At 43.3% G+C, this 17,286-nt stretch overlaps 2 protein-coding genes and 1 long non-coding RNA gene across 6 annotated transcripts in view; 2 read left to right on the forward strand and 1 right to left on the reverse strand.

Annotated features, from left to right (window-relative positions):
• The window catches only part of LOC115194974 (uncharacterized), a 389,153-nt gene that overhangs the window by 174,854 nt on the left and 197,013 nt on the right, over positions 1-17,286 (forward strand). The window lies entirely within an intron of this gene.
• Positions 17-17,286, reverse strand: part of LOC115194514 (uncharacterized) — a 50,217-nt gene continuing 32,947 nt past the window's right edge. The window contains exons 1-7 of one of the 4 annotated variants that reach the window (XM_029754260.1): positions 6,023-6,416; positions 5,027-5,139; positions 2,640-4,484; positions 2,326-2,562; positions 2,031-2,255; positions 1,767-1,833; positions 17-1,671 (exon numbers count right to left, since the gene is read on the reverse strand). In XM_029754260.1, coding sequence (XP_029610120.1) covers positions 755-1,671; positions 1,767-1,833; positions 2,031-2,255; positions 2,326-2,562; positions 2,640-4,484; positions 5,027-5,139; positions 6,023-6,194 — 3,576 coding nt within the window. In that variant the 5' untranslated portion in view covers positions 6,195-6,416 and the 3' untranslated portion in view covers positions 17-754. Of the gene's footprint in view, positions 1,672-1,766; positions 1,834-2,030; positions 2,256-2,325; positions 2,563-2,639; positions 4,527-5,026; positions 5,140-6,022; positions 6,417-17,286 lie in introns of those variants that run through there. The other 3 variants (XM_029754259.1, XM_029754258.1, XM_029754257.1) reach the window with 3 other exon arrangements.
• Positions 10,522-11,161, forward strand: LOC115194523 (uncharacterized). The gene is made up of 2 exons (XR_003878381.1): positions 10,522-10,846; positions 10,940-11,161. It is a non-coding gene; the product is annotated as an uncharacterized LOC115194523 (long non-coding RNA).

Genomic DNA, 17,286 nt, shown 5'->3' on the forward strand with positions numbered 1-17,286 from the left:
TGATTTTACGTAAAAATACCACGATTTGCTCATTTTAATTCACATGGGAAATTTCACAATTGAAATCATGTGAAACTTAGGCGTTTTTTGGATCACTTCACATGTGAATTTTCATGTGATTACATGTGGATAACAATGTTCACATGAAATTTCACATGTGATGCTCTGCAATTAACTGTTAGGAGACACACACAGTGCTTTCAACATACAGTGTTTTTCTCAGCTCAATATACTCTCTATCTCTGCTTGTAATAATCTCTCTGCCTCTTGGAGCATCTCGTTGGTGTAGAACCCTCCTCCGTTATCTCTCACCATCTTCTCTATGGTGTTGAGTAACTCTGCTACTTCGTACTGATTCCTGTACCGACCCTGCTGATTGGTGTTCCAGTATTTGTTGTCGATGACGTGACAGCGGCCTCCACATTTCTCCATTTCCCCTACCCCTTTGGACTAATAAACATTGTAAGACTCCAACCATCTGCCTCCTGTGTCTGCATTTGGGTCTCGCCCTGTGCCTTGATATGTTCAGCTGATGAATTCAATGATTCAATTTCTGCATTAAATTTAAAAAAAATCTGCTTTTTACAAAACAGAAGAAAAAAACAAGGGACAAAAAGCTATTCCACAGTGAAATTTAACTGACTGATGTCTACTTAGTTAGTCAGATGTTGAAACATACTTTTCCATCATTTATTTCAATGATTCCAAGTTTATCTGTTACTGTAACCTTTCAAAAGGTTATCTTCTTGGTCATTCAGAACCTTTGCTTATAGCAGACAGCACTAGCTGCTTTTTTTGCAGCCTCCTGTACTGTCTCTGCCTCCTCTGCTGCAGTAGCTCCTGCTATCCCTCCTTTTAATGCTCCTGCTGTAGCAGCGGTCCCAGAGACAACTGCTGCAGCTATGCCTATCACTGTACCTATTAGTATACCTGTAATTTTGATCTGAAGTTTCTTCCTCACTTTTTCTTTAGCCTGTTTTCTCATCTCTTCCTCTGACATCTGGCCTTTTGACTCATTCCTAAGACTCTCTATCTCTGCTTGTATTAATCTCTCTGCCTCTTGGAGCATCTCATTGGTGTAGAACCCTCCTCCGTTATCTCTCACCATCTTCTCTATGGTGTTGAGTAACTCTGCTACTTGGTACTGATTCCTGTACCGACCCTGCTGATTGGTGTTCCAGTGTTTGTTGTCGATCACGTGACAGCGGCCTCCACATTTCTCCACAAGCTTGTTCAGTTCATCATTCTGTTGGACAAACTTCTCAATGGTCAAACCATTGAGCTGGTCACCATGAGTGAAGAGGACTGTGGCATATTTGAAGGCCTCTGGTGAAAAATATGTCTCGATTTTCGCTATGGCTTCATTTTCGTGGACTGTGTACCGTTCCACTTTCAGTACAATGAGAAAGGCATGTGGCCCCGGAGCACACTCTGTTATACATTTGACTATTTTAGGTTTCAGCTCCTCTTCAGGGATGTCAGTGTCAAAGAATCCAGGTGTGTCAATCAGTGTGATGTTTCTTCCTTTGATGTTCTTGGTCTGAGCTTTACATTTCTGTGTTGAGGAGGTGGAGGAACTGTCTGAGAGGAACACATCATCTTGTCCGAAGATGGTGTTTCCAGCACTGCTTTTACCTCCTCCGGTTTTCCCCAGCAGCACAACCCTGATGTCTATAGGGAGGGTTCATAATTATAACTTCAAATGGACAAATCATATACTAATAATGTATTTGATTTAAAGGTGGTGGTGAAGTGTTGTAACTCACTTTGTAACTCACCAGCGCCCAATACGAATCCTCTGAGATGCAAAGCATTCTGGGCAGTCTGAAATGCCTGTAGATAAGAACGAGCAATACAACTGCAATGAAAGACTGTAATTGTTATTATTTAAAAAATATGTAATTATGGATGCTTTACACAGTATTATATAACAGCGTCAGAGAATCTGCAATGTGATTGGCTTAAACATATTGAAGTTAATGGACATTTTGTGTAATTCTATGATACCTTCTTTAAAAGTCTCTCCTCACCTTGGTAGAATCTCTGTCATTGGGATGGACGACAATGCGGACAAGGAAGGGGGTTCTGCTCGCTCGGTTCTGCTCGTACCCATGGATCTCTTCTAGCAAAACCTGTGTTGCCACATTGTTAGGGAACTGGAGAACCTCACCAACTCCAACTACAGGGAAGGCAATGGAACGGAAGCCTCGGTTCTCACAAGAGGTCAGGATTTTCCTCACACCATGCCTCAGAGCCTGAGAGAGGACCAGAGGTCAAGGGTTAATGGAGGTTCAAAAGACATAACACATACACACAAACAAACACCTGTACTGCTGGTCCTTGGGGGTTGTTGTCCCAGCGTACACAGCTGAGGAAGAAGACACGGCCAGGGCTAACACCAGACATTTCCTCCACCAGAACGTTGTCACCAGGTGCAGTCCGTCCCCATGATTCCCTCAGGAACGCCATCATCAGCGCCGGTCCAGCTGCATCCAACAAGACATTACCAACATGGGAGGAGAGAGGGTCACTACCAACCATGGGGGACACCAGGGCATCCACCTAGAGAGAGAAAGAGCATAATTCACAGAATGTTGTTGAATCAAGGCTGTGGCCATGTCAGTGTGTATCTCTCTCACCTGCTGCTTCTCTATGGTTCCCTGGATGATCTCCACCTGGACACAGACCTCTGGAGCCACTGGTCCCCTGACGGAGGCAGCAGTGGTGTCTCTCTGAGGAGCATGTGTAGTGGTGGTGCTGGACTCTACCTCCCACCCAGAAAACTCCCTCTTACCCTGTAACAACCTATCACAGGCCTCCTGCATGGCTTTCACTGCCTCTCCACTCACATCAATCAGAGTGACCTTGGTAAGGATGCGCTGTTCCCTCCCAAAGTCCCTCACTGCAGAGACTATGGCCTCAGAACACACCTTCAGAGGAAACTCAAATAACCCTGAGCTGATGCAGGGCATGGACAGGGTCTGGAGCTCCATGGTCTCTGCCAGATGCAGGGCTGCCTTTACTGTCTTCTCCAGCAGAGGACGCTCATTCCCACCTACGCTGCCCCCTACTGGTCCCACTGCATGCAGCAGCATCTTACAAGGCAGATTCCCTCCTGTGGTCTCTACCACTGTACCTGTAGGTACTCTCCCTATCTGCCTAACCAAATCCCTGCTGGCCCGCTGTACCTCAGGCCCCCCCGCCTGGCTCAGAGCTGCAGCCACGCCCCCAGCGTGATCCAGATCCTCATTGGCTGCATTCACCAGTGCGTCTGCCCATTCCTTGGTGATGTCACCCTGACAAACAACTACCTGCAGCCCCCCCTGGAGGTGATAGCTGGTGGCTGTGACGGTCTCCTTACGTCTTGGTCCGGCGCCTGCTTCACCGACTACGCCACCATGGTTCATTTGAGGGCGCCCCATGTCTCTTACACTGGACTGGTCTATCAGAAAGGCCCCGATCTCCTCCCTCAGCTCCTGAACCTCCTTCATGTGGCCCAGCAGCTGCACTCTACACCCAGGACCATACCTGGCTACCACCCTGCGTCTGCTCTGGTTCATCTCCTTTACCTTCGTCTCAAGCTTGGACATCAGTTCAGCCGGGGGGGCAGCACAGTTGGGCAAGTCGATCTTCTCCTCCCCAAACTCCCCCAGCAGATCCTTCTCAGCCTGGTCCAGTTTCCCAGAGGAGAGGGAGAACAGACGGAGCTCTGTGTCCCCCAACTCTACCTCCACATGGAGTCCCAACCCCAGCAGACTGCTCAGGTTCCCAGGCCTCCCATACTGCTCTCTCAGGAAGGACAGGAGGTGGGGGGGCACCTCAGGCACCACCTTCTCCAGCACCAGAGAGATTTTATCTGTAACCAACTGTCTGGCTGTCCGGACTTCACTTGCTGAACCCTCCAGCACCAGCTGAGCTGAGTCACACCGTGCCACCTTCAACCCTGGAACAGCCTCACCTAGATCCTTCTTTATCACTTTCCATAGAAGACGGAGCTTGGACTGTCCCAGACGACATGTGGTGCTGGTCTTCTCCTGCTTCCCTGAGCTCAAACTCTGAACCTGGAAGGCCTCCAGCTCCTTCAGCTTGGCCTGGACCTTGGCCACCTCCCCAACCACCACCACAAACCCTTCCCCTGCCTCGCAGTAAACCCTCACATCCTTCAAACCTTGGGTACTTCTCTGCAGCAGAGACCTGAACTTACATGGGTCTACCTCATAGTGACATTGGTACCGCTCATGGAGATGTTTGAACAGTTTCTCTATCTGTGCCTTCCATGGTCCCACCCCAACCCCTTCTCCACATGACCCAGATTGGTCTGAATCTCTGACCATTGCCTTCTCATCCTCTGGATAGAGGTGGACAGAGCAGCCCAGCGAGGACAGCTGCTGCTGCAGGTCTCTTCCAGCTCCAGGGCTCTCCTTCAGATATCGCAGGAGGTAGGAGTCTAGATGGAGTTCATGCTCTAGGACACCAGGCGATGTCTGGACAGGGAGGGAGGGATGGAATGGGAGGGACAGGTGACTCTAGAGTCAGAGAAAAACGGTATAAGTCCTGGGGAATTCCACTGTTAATGATTATTATTATGTTTCTCTTTATCTACGTTTATTATTCATTTATTTTTGTAGGTCGTCCGTACAGCTGCGTATGGATTATCTGATAAATCTAGCAACTGGTTTGGCATTTGTCCATTTAGTTTAATACAGCTGTTTTAGTTAGAATGTATGCTCGTCATTCCTCATATTTGAAATTATTATGTTGCTCATTATAATATCACATAAATCAAACATGCAATAAAATAAGTGCAGACTTTTCTGACCTCATTTGAAGGGATAATAAAGTTATTACCTGACAGACAGATCCATGATACATGACTAAACTTTGTGTTTACTGGGATGCAAATACAACAACAGTGCATTGACATCTGTGTATTTGGACCTCATGTTATGGAACATAAAAGTCTTATCTAACAGGTTATGTGACTCTGCATGTACTGTATAGGTGTGTTTGTTTAGTCTGGCCTCACCTCCTGACTGCTGACTGGGGAGCTTGTCTCCAGGCTGCCTCTCAGAGTGAGGGAGAGAGGTCCCCCAGGCATCTCCAACACATGATGAGCTTTCTGAAGTACCCTCTCCTGGACTGGAAGAGTTACAGCGTCATAATGAGTTGTTGTTGTTGTTTTTGTTGTTGTCATGTTGTAGTAGTAAGAACAATAACAAGAACAACAATAATAATAAGTTGCACTATTTATTAAGCCTTTTGCATTCACTCCAGGACTTGAAGAGTTAAAGGCTACATAGGCTAGAGGAGTTGTGCTATAACCTATTAAGTAATATACTGTATGTATATCTATAAAGTTATTAAATAATCTTAAACGTTATTAAAACAACAAGTTTCTTCCTTTTAAGATTGATAAAGTAATGTAGAGTTAATCAATATAATGAAAAGCCAAAGTAATGCATTTGTGCATGCCTGTCTGCATACCTGTAGCCTGGCTATATGAAAGTGAAACTTAAGCCTATACCAGATGTGTGGCTATATGAAAGTGAAACTTAAGCCTATACCAGATGTATTTGTTGCATATGTCAGCCATCCCTAGTTTCCACAGCCACGAAGTCATAAACCCTGCCTGTTTCTACAATGAATTTCCTTAATTTAAACCTGATTTCAAACCTAACCCTAACCTTAACCCTAACCTGAACCACACTGTTAACCTTAAACCAACACCAAAAAGCTATTTTTTATTTTTAGGATTGACAATTTTGACTTTGTGGCTGTGGTAACTAGTGTAAACTGCATGTCTAACAAACATTCTGATTTGACAAATCCTCCTAGAAAGTTTAAATATTGTTTTAGCAAAATGTTGGCCTATTCAAATAATAACTAGTAATCAAATGGGCCATAGAATAAAACATATATATTGAAGAAAAAAACTTTTACTTATGAACCGACATTGGCAAGAGTATATGTTAAAATAAAAAGACACTTAATATCCTATCACTTTGCCTTAACATTTTCATACCTTTCCGGTAAGTAAACGCAATCTTGTAAACTTTGTCACCAACTGATTCTACTGGTCCACAATCTCCGCCACCGGATTTACGTCGAATTTCAAAATACTTTTTTATCTTCTCTTTCTGTGATGTGTCCAGAGTCTGGCACTCGAAGAAAACAGGGTATTTGTAAACGTCCATATTATAAAGTAGCCTGACTATTAGTCAGTCGATCGAGGAGAATAACTACACTGCTGCCACCACATACACCCACGCCTGGGCACGAATTCCTATTCTTTGATCAGATTGACATAATTTGATGAACTATAGAGATCGCCTAGTCGTCTATTATTGGTTCAGATTTAGTCCGTCCGGCCCGTACGGAAAAGCAACGTCTGTGTTCACGCGCTGCACGTTGTGGGGATTCGGTTGATCTGGCCCGGTTTGCCGTTTTTGCACCGGGTGAAAGCTGATTGCATTCGTTTTGGAACAGGGCTGCCTCCTGGCCCGGTTCAAAGCCCACAGTGATGTCGGCTCAAATCAAAAGTGGTGTAATTAAGAATGCGGGGTAATGAGAAGGATTCTTTGGTTTCACATGTGAAAGTGATTGCTTTTTATAAAAAATTAACGTTATCTGCCTTCCCAATTAAAACTAGTTTGAATATTCGAATATATTTTTATGGAAAAGAGATGTTGTATGTTTCTGGATGATGCAGCATGTTGCGTTGTTGACAACATGACCAAGTGACAGACTTGAACCACTCTTGACGGTTCAAGTCGGCTCAGCATAATCGAATCCGCCCAATGGTAGAGGGAAAAGCCACAGACAGTGAAGATCTGAAAGTACTTTTAAATCAGCTGTAAATCAGGAGGAGAATGCCTGTAGAAAGGTCGGTGACAACGCACGCACACACACAAAACCCTCAGGCAGCCTAGCGGTTCAGAGTGCTGTAACCGAAAGGTCGCTGGTTTGAATCGCCCACCTGGCAAGGTGCACAATCTGCCGCTCTGCCTTTGAATACGGCAGTTAACCACCAACAACTGCGCCGGTGACAACTCCCTGTTTTATCCATGAACATTATAATGTTGTAGATTGCAATGCATCTTGGGTCGCCGAACGATTAGTTTGTAACAGTAAATGTTAACCCCAGACAGGTTAACCAAACAAAATACAGGCATGATGATTTACAGCTAATAACGGTTCATCCTAGGCCCATTGGATTATGGGATTGCGCTGTCTTTTCGGGTGAATTCTTGTACAAGACCTCTACACCGAAGCAGCCATCAAGTGGGTTAAATCATCATTTACATTCATCAGCCATACAATGAGAAGACAATGTCTCGCTACATTACGTCTCCCAACGTCAAATAGCCTACAGAATCACATCGCTTACCGTAAAGAATTGGCCATTTGGGCACATTGCGCTTTCCACATGCCCCGGCAGCCTAGCGATGGAAGCGGACATCTGCAATTACGGTCAGTAGACAACATGAAATGTGTTGAATTTTGATGGGCATTTTTGCATCGGGAGCCCGTGAATCGGGTTGAAAACGTCAATTGTGTCCTGCGAGCTTTCAGTCTAAAACCGTTATAATGAATAGCCTATTCCATGTTCTGTTTTACCAAAATATTTTTGTACGTGAGCTAATAACTAGCTAGTTAAATATTGGACATTTGTTTGAAACAAGATGGAATAGATTCTATATGTATTTTCGTTATGTCCGGTATGGCTCGAATGTGTAATCAGTCTGTCGGTTGGCGAGCCAGCTGCGTTATAGCTGTCATTTGAGGTGAATTTAGGTGAACTATTCTCAGTCACAAACGTTAGCTTGCTATTCTGAATTGAATTGTTTATATTTTGGGGATTTGGATTCTAGAAATAAATACAGGCTACTGCAGCTTGAACTGCGACAGCTGATTTGTTTCGTTTTTTTTAATGATCCAGAATCAACCTTAGACAGTTAAAATGTTTCGGTGCAAATCGTGTATGCATGCGTGTGCTTTCTCATACTGTGTCTTGAATGTCTCTGACTCAAAAAGGGCACCTAGTGTTGTATTTATAGGGGCATACTTACTTTGCCTGAAGCTTTAAATAAAACAGTGAGTTTCACTGTTTTAAAAGAGAGCTTCATCAACACTGTCCAAGGGGCCGCCTGCCTCTGGGTTCTCTGAAAAGTCATTCTCTGTAGACACACCATGGGTCTCAGTAACATTTTCAGTTTGTGTTTCCAACACTGTCTCATATGCATGTTTGACAGAGCTGTTTTTGTGTGTTCTGGATATATTAGTTGCAAATGTAGATGTTTTTTCGCACCCCCACAACAGGGCAACTAATTCCTCCGCCCTCTTGCAAATGTTCCTTCAAATGAGAAATAAATTCAGTCAAATGTAAACATCTGAACTGACAAATGTCTATTGGGCAAAATAAAATAAATTGTCTGCTGGTTGAAATGGAGCACTTTTCACAGATCTTTGATATCCCTTGTGGTCTCTGTATAAGTGAGACTTAAAGTCAGTAAATTGCCTGAATGCATGTGAACATTTGGGCCCGCCGCAATTAAAAGAGCAATTGGGTGCATTTCTATTAAGTTTCATGTGCTGTACGAATGTTACTTGTTATTGTTACTTGTCTCTGCCATTCAGGCTATTATTGAAGACTTTCAAAATATTCATGACTTTGGTCAATCACATCTTCTTTCAAAGCTCGAGGAGAAATTGGGTGTATTTGGCATGATGAAGGATATAAAACATGTAATTGAAGAGCTCCAAAAGGAGGATCTTCTCAAGGCCTGTAATGTTTCTTTACGAACAGATTCAATTATGTTGACCCTGTACCCTTGTATTTAGGCACTAATGAATCTGGGAAAGACTGCTTTGCCCAGTATGTCCCTATAAATAAAACACTAGGTGCCCTTTTTGAGTCAGAGACATCCAAGACACTGTATGAGAGAGCGCACGCTCACATTTCTGATAAGGAAATGTTTCAAGATATTTGGGATGGACAGAATATTGCAGACAATGCTTTATTTAAAACAGAAGCGTCGTCTTTAGTCTGAATACTATATATCAAGATGCATTTGAGGTTGTAAATCCTTTTGGGATCAGGGAAAAAGAAACACGAGGTGCTTGCTCTCTATCTTACTCTAGGTGACATGTTGTCTCATAACAGGTCACATATTGATCTCATGCAACTAGTCCTTCTGTGCAGGGAGCAAGACTTGAATCATTTTGGACAGGAATAAGTTCTTAACCCACTGCTAAGAGATCACAAGGAGCTAGAGGATGGTGATGTTGTTTTAGCAGATAGACGGGTTTTGAGAGGTGCTTGATGTGCCATAGCTGGAGATAATCTGGGATCTCACAGTATTGGGGGCTTTGTGGAACATTTCAGCCGGAGTACATATTTTTGTCGATATTGTGACATTGACAGAGCAACATTTGAGTCTAATCCACTGTCAACTGGTTCAACAGGAACTGCCCAGTCCTATAAAGAACATGTACGGTACATAGAATCTAATGACAAAGACAGTGCAGGGGGTGTCAAATTTGATTATCTATTTAATGAGCTTAGGTACTTCCATGTTTGCCAGCCTGGACTGCCTCCTTGCCTTGGTCATGACCTCTCTGAGGGCATTGTCTCTTTTGACCTTGCAATGTTCGTTAATCATTTGGTCAATCAAGAGAAACATTTTACATATTTAGAATTGAACAGATGCATCAGCCAATTGAAATACCTTGGGAGTGATGGTAATGAAAAGCCTCCTGAGATAAGCCCTGGCAGTGAGAAGCTAAGTGGGCATGCTGTACAAAACTAGTGTCTGTTGAGAGTACTCCCCCTTTTTGTAGGAGATTGGATAAAAAATCCACTAGATGGTTATGTATGGCAGTTGATTTTACTCCAAAGACAAATGGTCGGATATATATGTGCATCAGCCATTACCGCTGGCCAGGTTGTATATCTTCAGGTCCTTATTGATGAATATATCCATTTCAGAACTGAGAATTTTCATGACAAACCCCTCAAACCAAAGCACCATCATCTCTGCCATTACCCCGAGCTTATCGTTAGGTTTGGGACACTTATTTGTCTCTGGACGTTGAGGCTCGAGCATATTTACTTCAAGCAGTGTTCATGGAAAATGCACAACTTTAAGAATCTACGTGGGACTCTAGCAGAGAGACACCAACTGTTCCAAGCCTATTTAAGTGCTGGCACTTTATTTCCGCCTCTCATTCAGGTAGAAAAGGGAACTGACTTTTATGCCAGTGATTACAAGAAGAAGATTGAGGATACAGTCGCTGCATTTCACTTCAAATCTGGCAGTTGTTTCAAATGATATCACTGTCAAAGGCACAAAGTACATAAAGGGAATGTATGTTGTGATGGGGAAAGATGAAGATGGATTGCAAATGGGTGAGATGAAGTTGATCCTGGTCCATTGCCACTCTTCTGTTTAAAACAAATGAGAGGCAGCAGGCTGTGCAGCTAGTTGATTTAGGTATTCACTGTCTAACACGAGTAGCCCAGGAATCAAACTTGATCTGCATTAAGCATGAAGACCTTGTTCATTATTACCCCTTAGTAGAGTACAAGATATTTGGCACATCAATAATAATCCTTCATCATTCTTCTTTGTTGTAGTCATGACAGAGCTAGGAGAGGAGATAAGAGAGGCAGTATTGTCAGTGCTACCATATTTGCCTGAGCAGACACTTTCATCTCTCCAGGACAAGCTAGCAAGTGTGGGAATAGAGGGAAAGCCAGACCTTCAATTTCTTAAAGAAGAAGCCCTACAGGATCACATCAGACCAATACAATGCCAGAAGCTGCTCAATGCATGGAGATTTGAAGGTATTGCATTTTGCTATAAGATTTAAAAGTACGGTACAGTTGAGAGGAAATATTTGGAATTTTATTACTTTAGATTTCTTATTTTACTTTCAGGACAAGCAAGGTGTGACACAGCTGGTGCCATCGAGGATGCATCAACATTTGAGCCATCAAGCCCTTCCCCTTCACAGTCATCCTCCACATCCAGCACAACCCGGTCAACAACCAGTACGACCAGTACTGTAGACCTGGACATCTGGCCGGAGAACTTCACTGTCTGTTGGGGCAAAATGTCCATGAACCTGAGATCAGCCATCGCCAGAGGCACACGGCCAACCTCAGGAGAACAAAGAGAGATGGTGAGAATTACAGTAGATGCAATGACAGTACCCGAAAAGCGTTGCTGATACAATGAAAGATGGCACTACAATTGGGAGTGGCTATGAATCCCTCTTAAAAAAAAGAGGAAAACATGCGTTGAGCATAAGAATTGTGATTATCCTCTAGTACGGCTAAGAAGGAGAAAAACACTCTCAGGCTCATCGACTGTAGTCAGTGCAAGAGGGCCAACTGACAAATACGGCTGTGTGAGATGGCAGCCTGACTTTCCCACAGAGGAAAACACAGCGGGGCTCCTGAGTGGCACAGCGGTCTAAGGCACTGCATCTCAGTATTAGAGGCGTCACTACAGACACCCTGGTTCGATTCCAGGCTGTATCACAACCGGCCGTCATCCGGGTATCAGAACTCAGGATAAGACCCAGGTGCAGACAGCTAGAGTCACAGATGTTTATTGACCTGAACAGGGGTTAGGCAAAAGACATGTCAAAGGCAGGCAGAGGTCCATAATCTAGGGCAGAGTCAATAAGGTACAGGACAGCAGGCAGGCTCGGGGTCAGGACAGGCAGAGGTCAGAACCGGGGAAACTAAAAAACAGACTGGTAAGACGAGACAAGACGAACTGCCAACCAACAAACAGAGAACACAGATATATAAATACACTGGGGACAGTGAGGAAGATGGGTGACACCTGGAGGGGGGTGGAGACAAGCACAAAGACAGGTGAAACAGATCGGAGTGTGATGCCGGTGTAGGCAGTCATTGTAAATAAGAATTTGTTCTTAACTGACTTGCCTAGTTAAATAAAGTTTAAATAAAAAAAATGTACAGAAGAAACTTTGGAGGCAAAGAGTAAGGAAATGGAGCAGCTTTATTCCAGAGAAGGGCCGGCATGAGGTGACTGAGGACAACTCTCACGCAAGCAACATTTTATTTACAGCGCTGTGTCATCAACGCTAGCCCAGCACCTAAGATAGCCGAGCTGAGGAGTAAGTGGTCGTACCTTTTCACACAGAAGGAACTCTACAACCACTTCAAGTTACTGATACATGTCTCAATCCTGGGGAAAAAAACTGATGCAACAATGGTAGAAAAAAGAAAGATTATCATACAATACTTCCTCTATAATCCAACAAATGAAGAGGTTTGGCACATCCTGTCAATGTTTGAAAAGGGTGGAGCGACTGCAGTTGGCCCTTATGTTGTTCTCCTGCTGATGGCCCATTTCCAAGAAAGGACGGATGCATTCCTTCTACAGGCCGATGTGAGTTTTACATTCATCTGCATCTTATGCATAAGATAATACTTTTATATGTATTTTAGAAGTTTAACATGATGATGTGCCAAATGTTCAAAATATGTGAATTAAAAGTCATAGAATTTGTTGTTTTATGTCTTTCAGGTGTCCGACACAGCTACAGATGTGGAGGGATCAATTCCCCTTCCGGACTCACCAAGACAGATTCTTCAAGGTAGTGTATCCAGTAAGACTTGTGTGAGTAATTATTTTTAGACAGGGCCTTACAAGAGCAATGTTTCGCAGAGGTAATTGTGAGACATAAATGTGATCTGATTTCAGGAGACACGATGGCTGCTGCCAAATGGATGATGAGCATTGAGAAGGAGGTCGTGATGCCAGTCCACTCCAACTTTGTGGCAGCGCTGGCAGCTTTTCTTTTGCCTCATTCTACACCTTCAATCTTCAGTACCAAACGGAGGCTTCACGCACCCTGGAGTTCATCCAAAGGTACACAAAAAAGACGATTCTTCCTGGGGAGAATTCCATTTGGTGGGGGGCTTTAAACCGAGGCGTTTTGTATCACAGCTTGGTTTGGCAGGTTCATTTCATCAAGATATGTTGATAGGTTTGAAAGGCTCCTTTGTCAGAGCATAAACACACAATGCAAAGCCATTGTTTGAACTGGGGACAATGTACAGAGGTAATGCAGAACACTTCAGACACTATTGAAGACATCAGGGTACATAATCATCTTACAAAAAATTTGGTCTGGATGTGCTCTTTGTTTTCACAGATGTTTTGCTGGAATCAGTCCATCCACTGGCTCGAAGACCGCCACAGCAGAGGACATCAGCAAGAAAAGCGGAAAGGTAGTGGAGAAGATAATGGATTTTGAACAGCTATAGGCTAGCTCCTCTTGGGCATACATTTAATTTATTTTAGTCAATTGTGACCTACTCAAGTAAGTTTGGTTTGTCACTAGGGTTGACTCTTTTTTTTGTGTTTTACAACTTAAGTGTTTGAAAATGATCCAGTATGCACTGAAATTGACACATTGTTGAGGAAGTAATGCTACTTTGGATGTTTGGAAATGTCTGGCATTTACTCAGAACTTGAGTAGGCAACCCTTATTAAAGCTTGAGTATGTCATTTTGGGAAGGGCATAATTAGAAATCTGGGAATAGGACAAAATATCCATTGACGTTTTTTATAACCATTGTCTCACATAATTAAGAAGTCCAATTACGCTTCCCAAAAGGACATACTGTGTTTAAATCAAATCAAATCAAATCAAATGTATTTATATAGCCCTTCGTACATCAGCTGAAATCTCAAAGTGCTGTACAGAAACCCAGCCTAAAACCCCAAACAGCAAGCAATGCATGTGAAAGAAGCACGGTGGCTGGGAAAAACTCCCTAGGAAAAACTCCTGAGAATGGCCAAAAACCTAGGAAGAAACCTAGAGAGGAACCAGGCTATGAGGGGTGGCCAGTCCTCTTCTGGCTGTGCCGGGTGGATATTATAACAGAACATGGTCAAGATGTTAAAATGTTCGTAAATGACCAGCATGGTCAAATAATAATAATCATAGTAGTTGTCGAGGGTGCAACAAGCACGTCCGGTGAACAGGTCAGGGTTCCGTAGCCGCAGGCAGAACAGTTGAAACTGGAGCAGCAGCATGGCCAGGTGGACTGGGGACAGCAAGGAGTCATCATGCCAGGTAGTCCTGAGGCATGGTCCTAGGGCTCAGGTCCTTCGAGAGAAAGAAAGAAAGAAAGAAAGAGAGAATTAGAGAGAGCATATTTACATTCACACAGGACACCGAATAAGACAAGAGAGTACTCCAGATGTAACAGACTGACCCTAGCCCCCCGACACATAAACTACTGCAGCATAAATACCGGAGGCTGAGACAGGAGGGATCAGAAGACACTGTGGCCCCATCCGATGATACCCCCGGACAGGGCCAAACAGGCAGGATATAACCCCACCCACTTTGCCAAAGCACAGCCCCCACACCACTAGAGGGATATCTACAACCATCAACTTACCGTCCGAAGACAAGGCCGAGTATAGCCCACAAAGATCTCCGCCACGGCACAACCCAAGGGGGGGCGCCAACCCAGACAGGAAGACCACGTCAGTGGCTCAACCTACTCAAGTGACGCACCCCTCCCATGGACGGCATGGAAGAACACCAGTAAGTCAGTGACTCAGCCCCTGTAAAAGGGTTAGAGGCAGAGAATCCCAGTGGGAAGAGGGGAACCGACAAGGCAGAGACAGCAAGGGCGGTTCGTTGCTCCAGCCTTTCCGTTCACCTTCACACTCCTGGGCCAGACTATACTTAATCATAGGACCTACTGAAGAGATAAGTCTTCAGTAAAGACTTAAAGGTTGAGACTGAGTCTGCGTCTCTCACATGGGTAGGCAGACCATTCCATAAAAATGGAGCTCTATAGGAGAAAGCCCTACCTCCAGCCGTTTGCTTAGAAATTCTAGGGACAATTAGGAGGCCTGCGTCTTGTGACCGTAGCGTACGTGTAGGTATGTACGGCAGGACCAAATCGGAAAGATAGGTAGGAGCAAGCCCATGTAATGCTTTGTAGGTTAGCAGTAAAACCTTGAAATCAGCCCTTGCCTTAACAGGAAGCCAGTGTAGGGAGGCTAGCACTGGACTAATATGATCAAATTTTTTGGTTCTAGTCAGGATTCTAGCAGCCGTATTTAGCACTAACTGAAGTTTGTTTAGTGCTTTATCCGGGTAGCCGGAAAGTAGAGCATTGCAGTAGTCGAGCCTAGAAGTAACAAAAGCATGGATTAATTTTTCTGCGTCATTTTTGGACAGAAAGTTTCTGATTTTTGCAATGTTACGTAGATGGAAAAAAGCTGTCCTTGAAGCAGTCTTGATATGTTCTTCAAAAGAGAGATCAGGGTCCAGAGTAACGCCGAGGTCCTTCACAGTTTTATTTGAGACGACTGTACAACCATCCAGATTAATTGTCAGATTCAACAGAAGATCTCTTTGTTTCTTGGGACCTAGGACAAGCATCTCTGTTTTGTCCGAGTTTAAAAGTAGAAAATTTGCAGCCATCCACTTCCTTATGTCTGAAACACAGGCTTCTAGCGAGGGCAATTTTGGGGCTTCACCATGTTTCATTGAAATGTACAGCTGTGTGTCGTCCGCATAGCAGTGAAATTTAACATTATGTTTTCGAATGACATCCCCAAGAGGTAAAATATATAGTGAAAACAATAGTGGTCGTAGAACGGAACCTTGAGGAACACCGAAATTTACAATTGATTTGTCAGAGGACGAACCATTCACAGAGACAAACTGATATCTTTCCGACAGATAAGATCTAAACCAGGCCAGAACTTGTCCATGTAGACCAATTTGGGTTTCCAATCTCTCCAAAAGAATGTGGTGATCGATGGTATCAAAAGCGGCACTAAGATCTAGGAGCATGAGGACAGATGCAGAGCCTCGGTCTGACGTCATTAAAAGGTAATAACAAGCCTCCTAAGATAAGGCCAAGCAGACATGTTGCACACAACTTTGTCGAGAGTAGGCTTACTACCTCTCTTAGTAGGAAACAAGATACATAAAAAAAAGAGCTCAAAGTGAGGCAATGCAATTTTTGAGTTACCTGTGTCTGAAAGGTTACTTTTATTTCAAAAGCTAAGATACATACAGTAAACCAGGGCCTTTCTTTTCTGTAATTCTGTCACTTTCTATGTTGAACCAGTTATAAACATGCACCTTATTTAGGACGTTGATCTATTTTGAAGATTGATATATTTGAAACCTTTTTGTTGAAAAAAAATGGCTTTGCATCTGAATGAAGAATAGCGTTGTGACAAACTATCATAATTTTTTATGTCACATACAAGCTAGAATATCATTAAACATCATTTTGCGCAATTTTTCAATTTGTAGAGGAAGATGCTTCTCAGTTGTGTAGATGGAGTGGTTGCATCCATCCTAACTAATGATATAATGGAAACCCTTCATTTGGTGAAGTTATGTCATACCAATACTGTTCAGATTAACAATTGTATTCTATCCTGATGAATCATTTTCAGATGTACACTTTTTGATAGGTGCTAAGGGAAAGGTGTAGGTTTGTAATTGAGGCGTTTGTGATGCAGCCCATTTGGCTACGGTTTATTGGCATTTCCCACCGAGCAACGGTGAAGTTGTACTCTGGGCGTTTATTGAATGTGTTTATTGTCACTTTTTTGGTTTGTTTACATTAAACCATGCTTAAGAACATATTATTTGTATTGTGTTTACTTGTTTTTGTAATGCAAGTGTTTTAGAAGTTTACAGTACTATTGGCATATTTTATCTGTAAATGTCATATGCTACTGTAAAAACACATACAAAAGATAACTAGTTTTACAGCAAAACACTGTAAAATAAATTTCAGTAATTTCACAGCCATTCGAGTTGCCAAGTAAATCCTGTACATTTTGTAGATACAAGTAATTACTGTGAAATAGAAACACTGTCACGTCCTGGCCAGTATATAAGGTTAATTGTTTTGTAGTTTGGTCAGGGCGTGACAGGGTATTTGTTTTATGTGGTTCAGGGTGGTGTGTTTGGTTTAAGGGTGTTTGATTTAGTATTTCCGGGGTTTTGGTTTATAGTCTATGTGTATGTATTTCTATGTCTAGTCTGGTGAGTGTGTTTCTATGTTGGTTAATTGGGGTTGGGACTCTCAGTTGAAGGCAGGTGTTGTCTATCTGCCTTTGATTGAGAGTCCCATATATAGGGGTGTGTTTGTTTGTGATTTGTGGGTGATTGTTCTGTGTTCAGCCCTAGGCTTTGCCAGACGGTTGGTTGGTTGGTTGGTTGGTTGGTTGGTTGGTTGGTTGGTTG

The sequence above is a fragment of the Salmo trutta genome, chromosome 5, assembly GCF_901001165.1.
Source record: "Salmo trutta chromosome 5, fSalTru1.1, whole genome shotgun sequence".
Lineage (NCBI taxonomy): Eukaryota > Metazoa > Chordata > Actinopteri > Salmoniformes > Salmonidae > Salmo > Salmo trutta.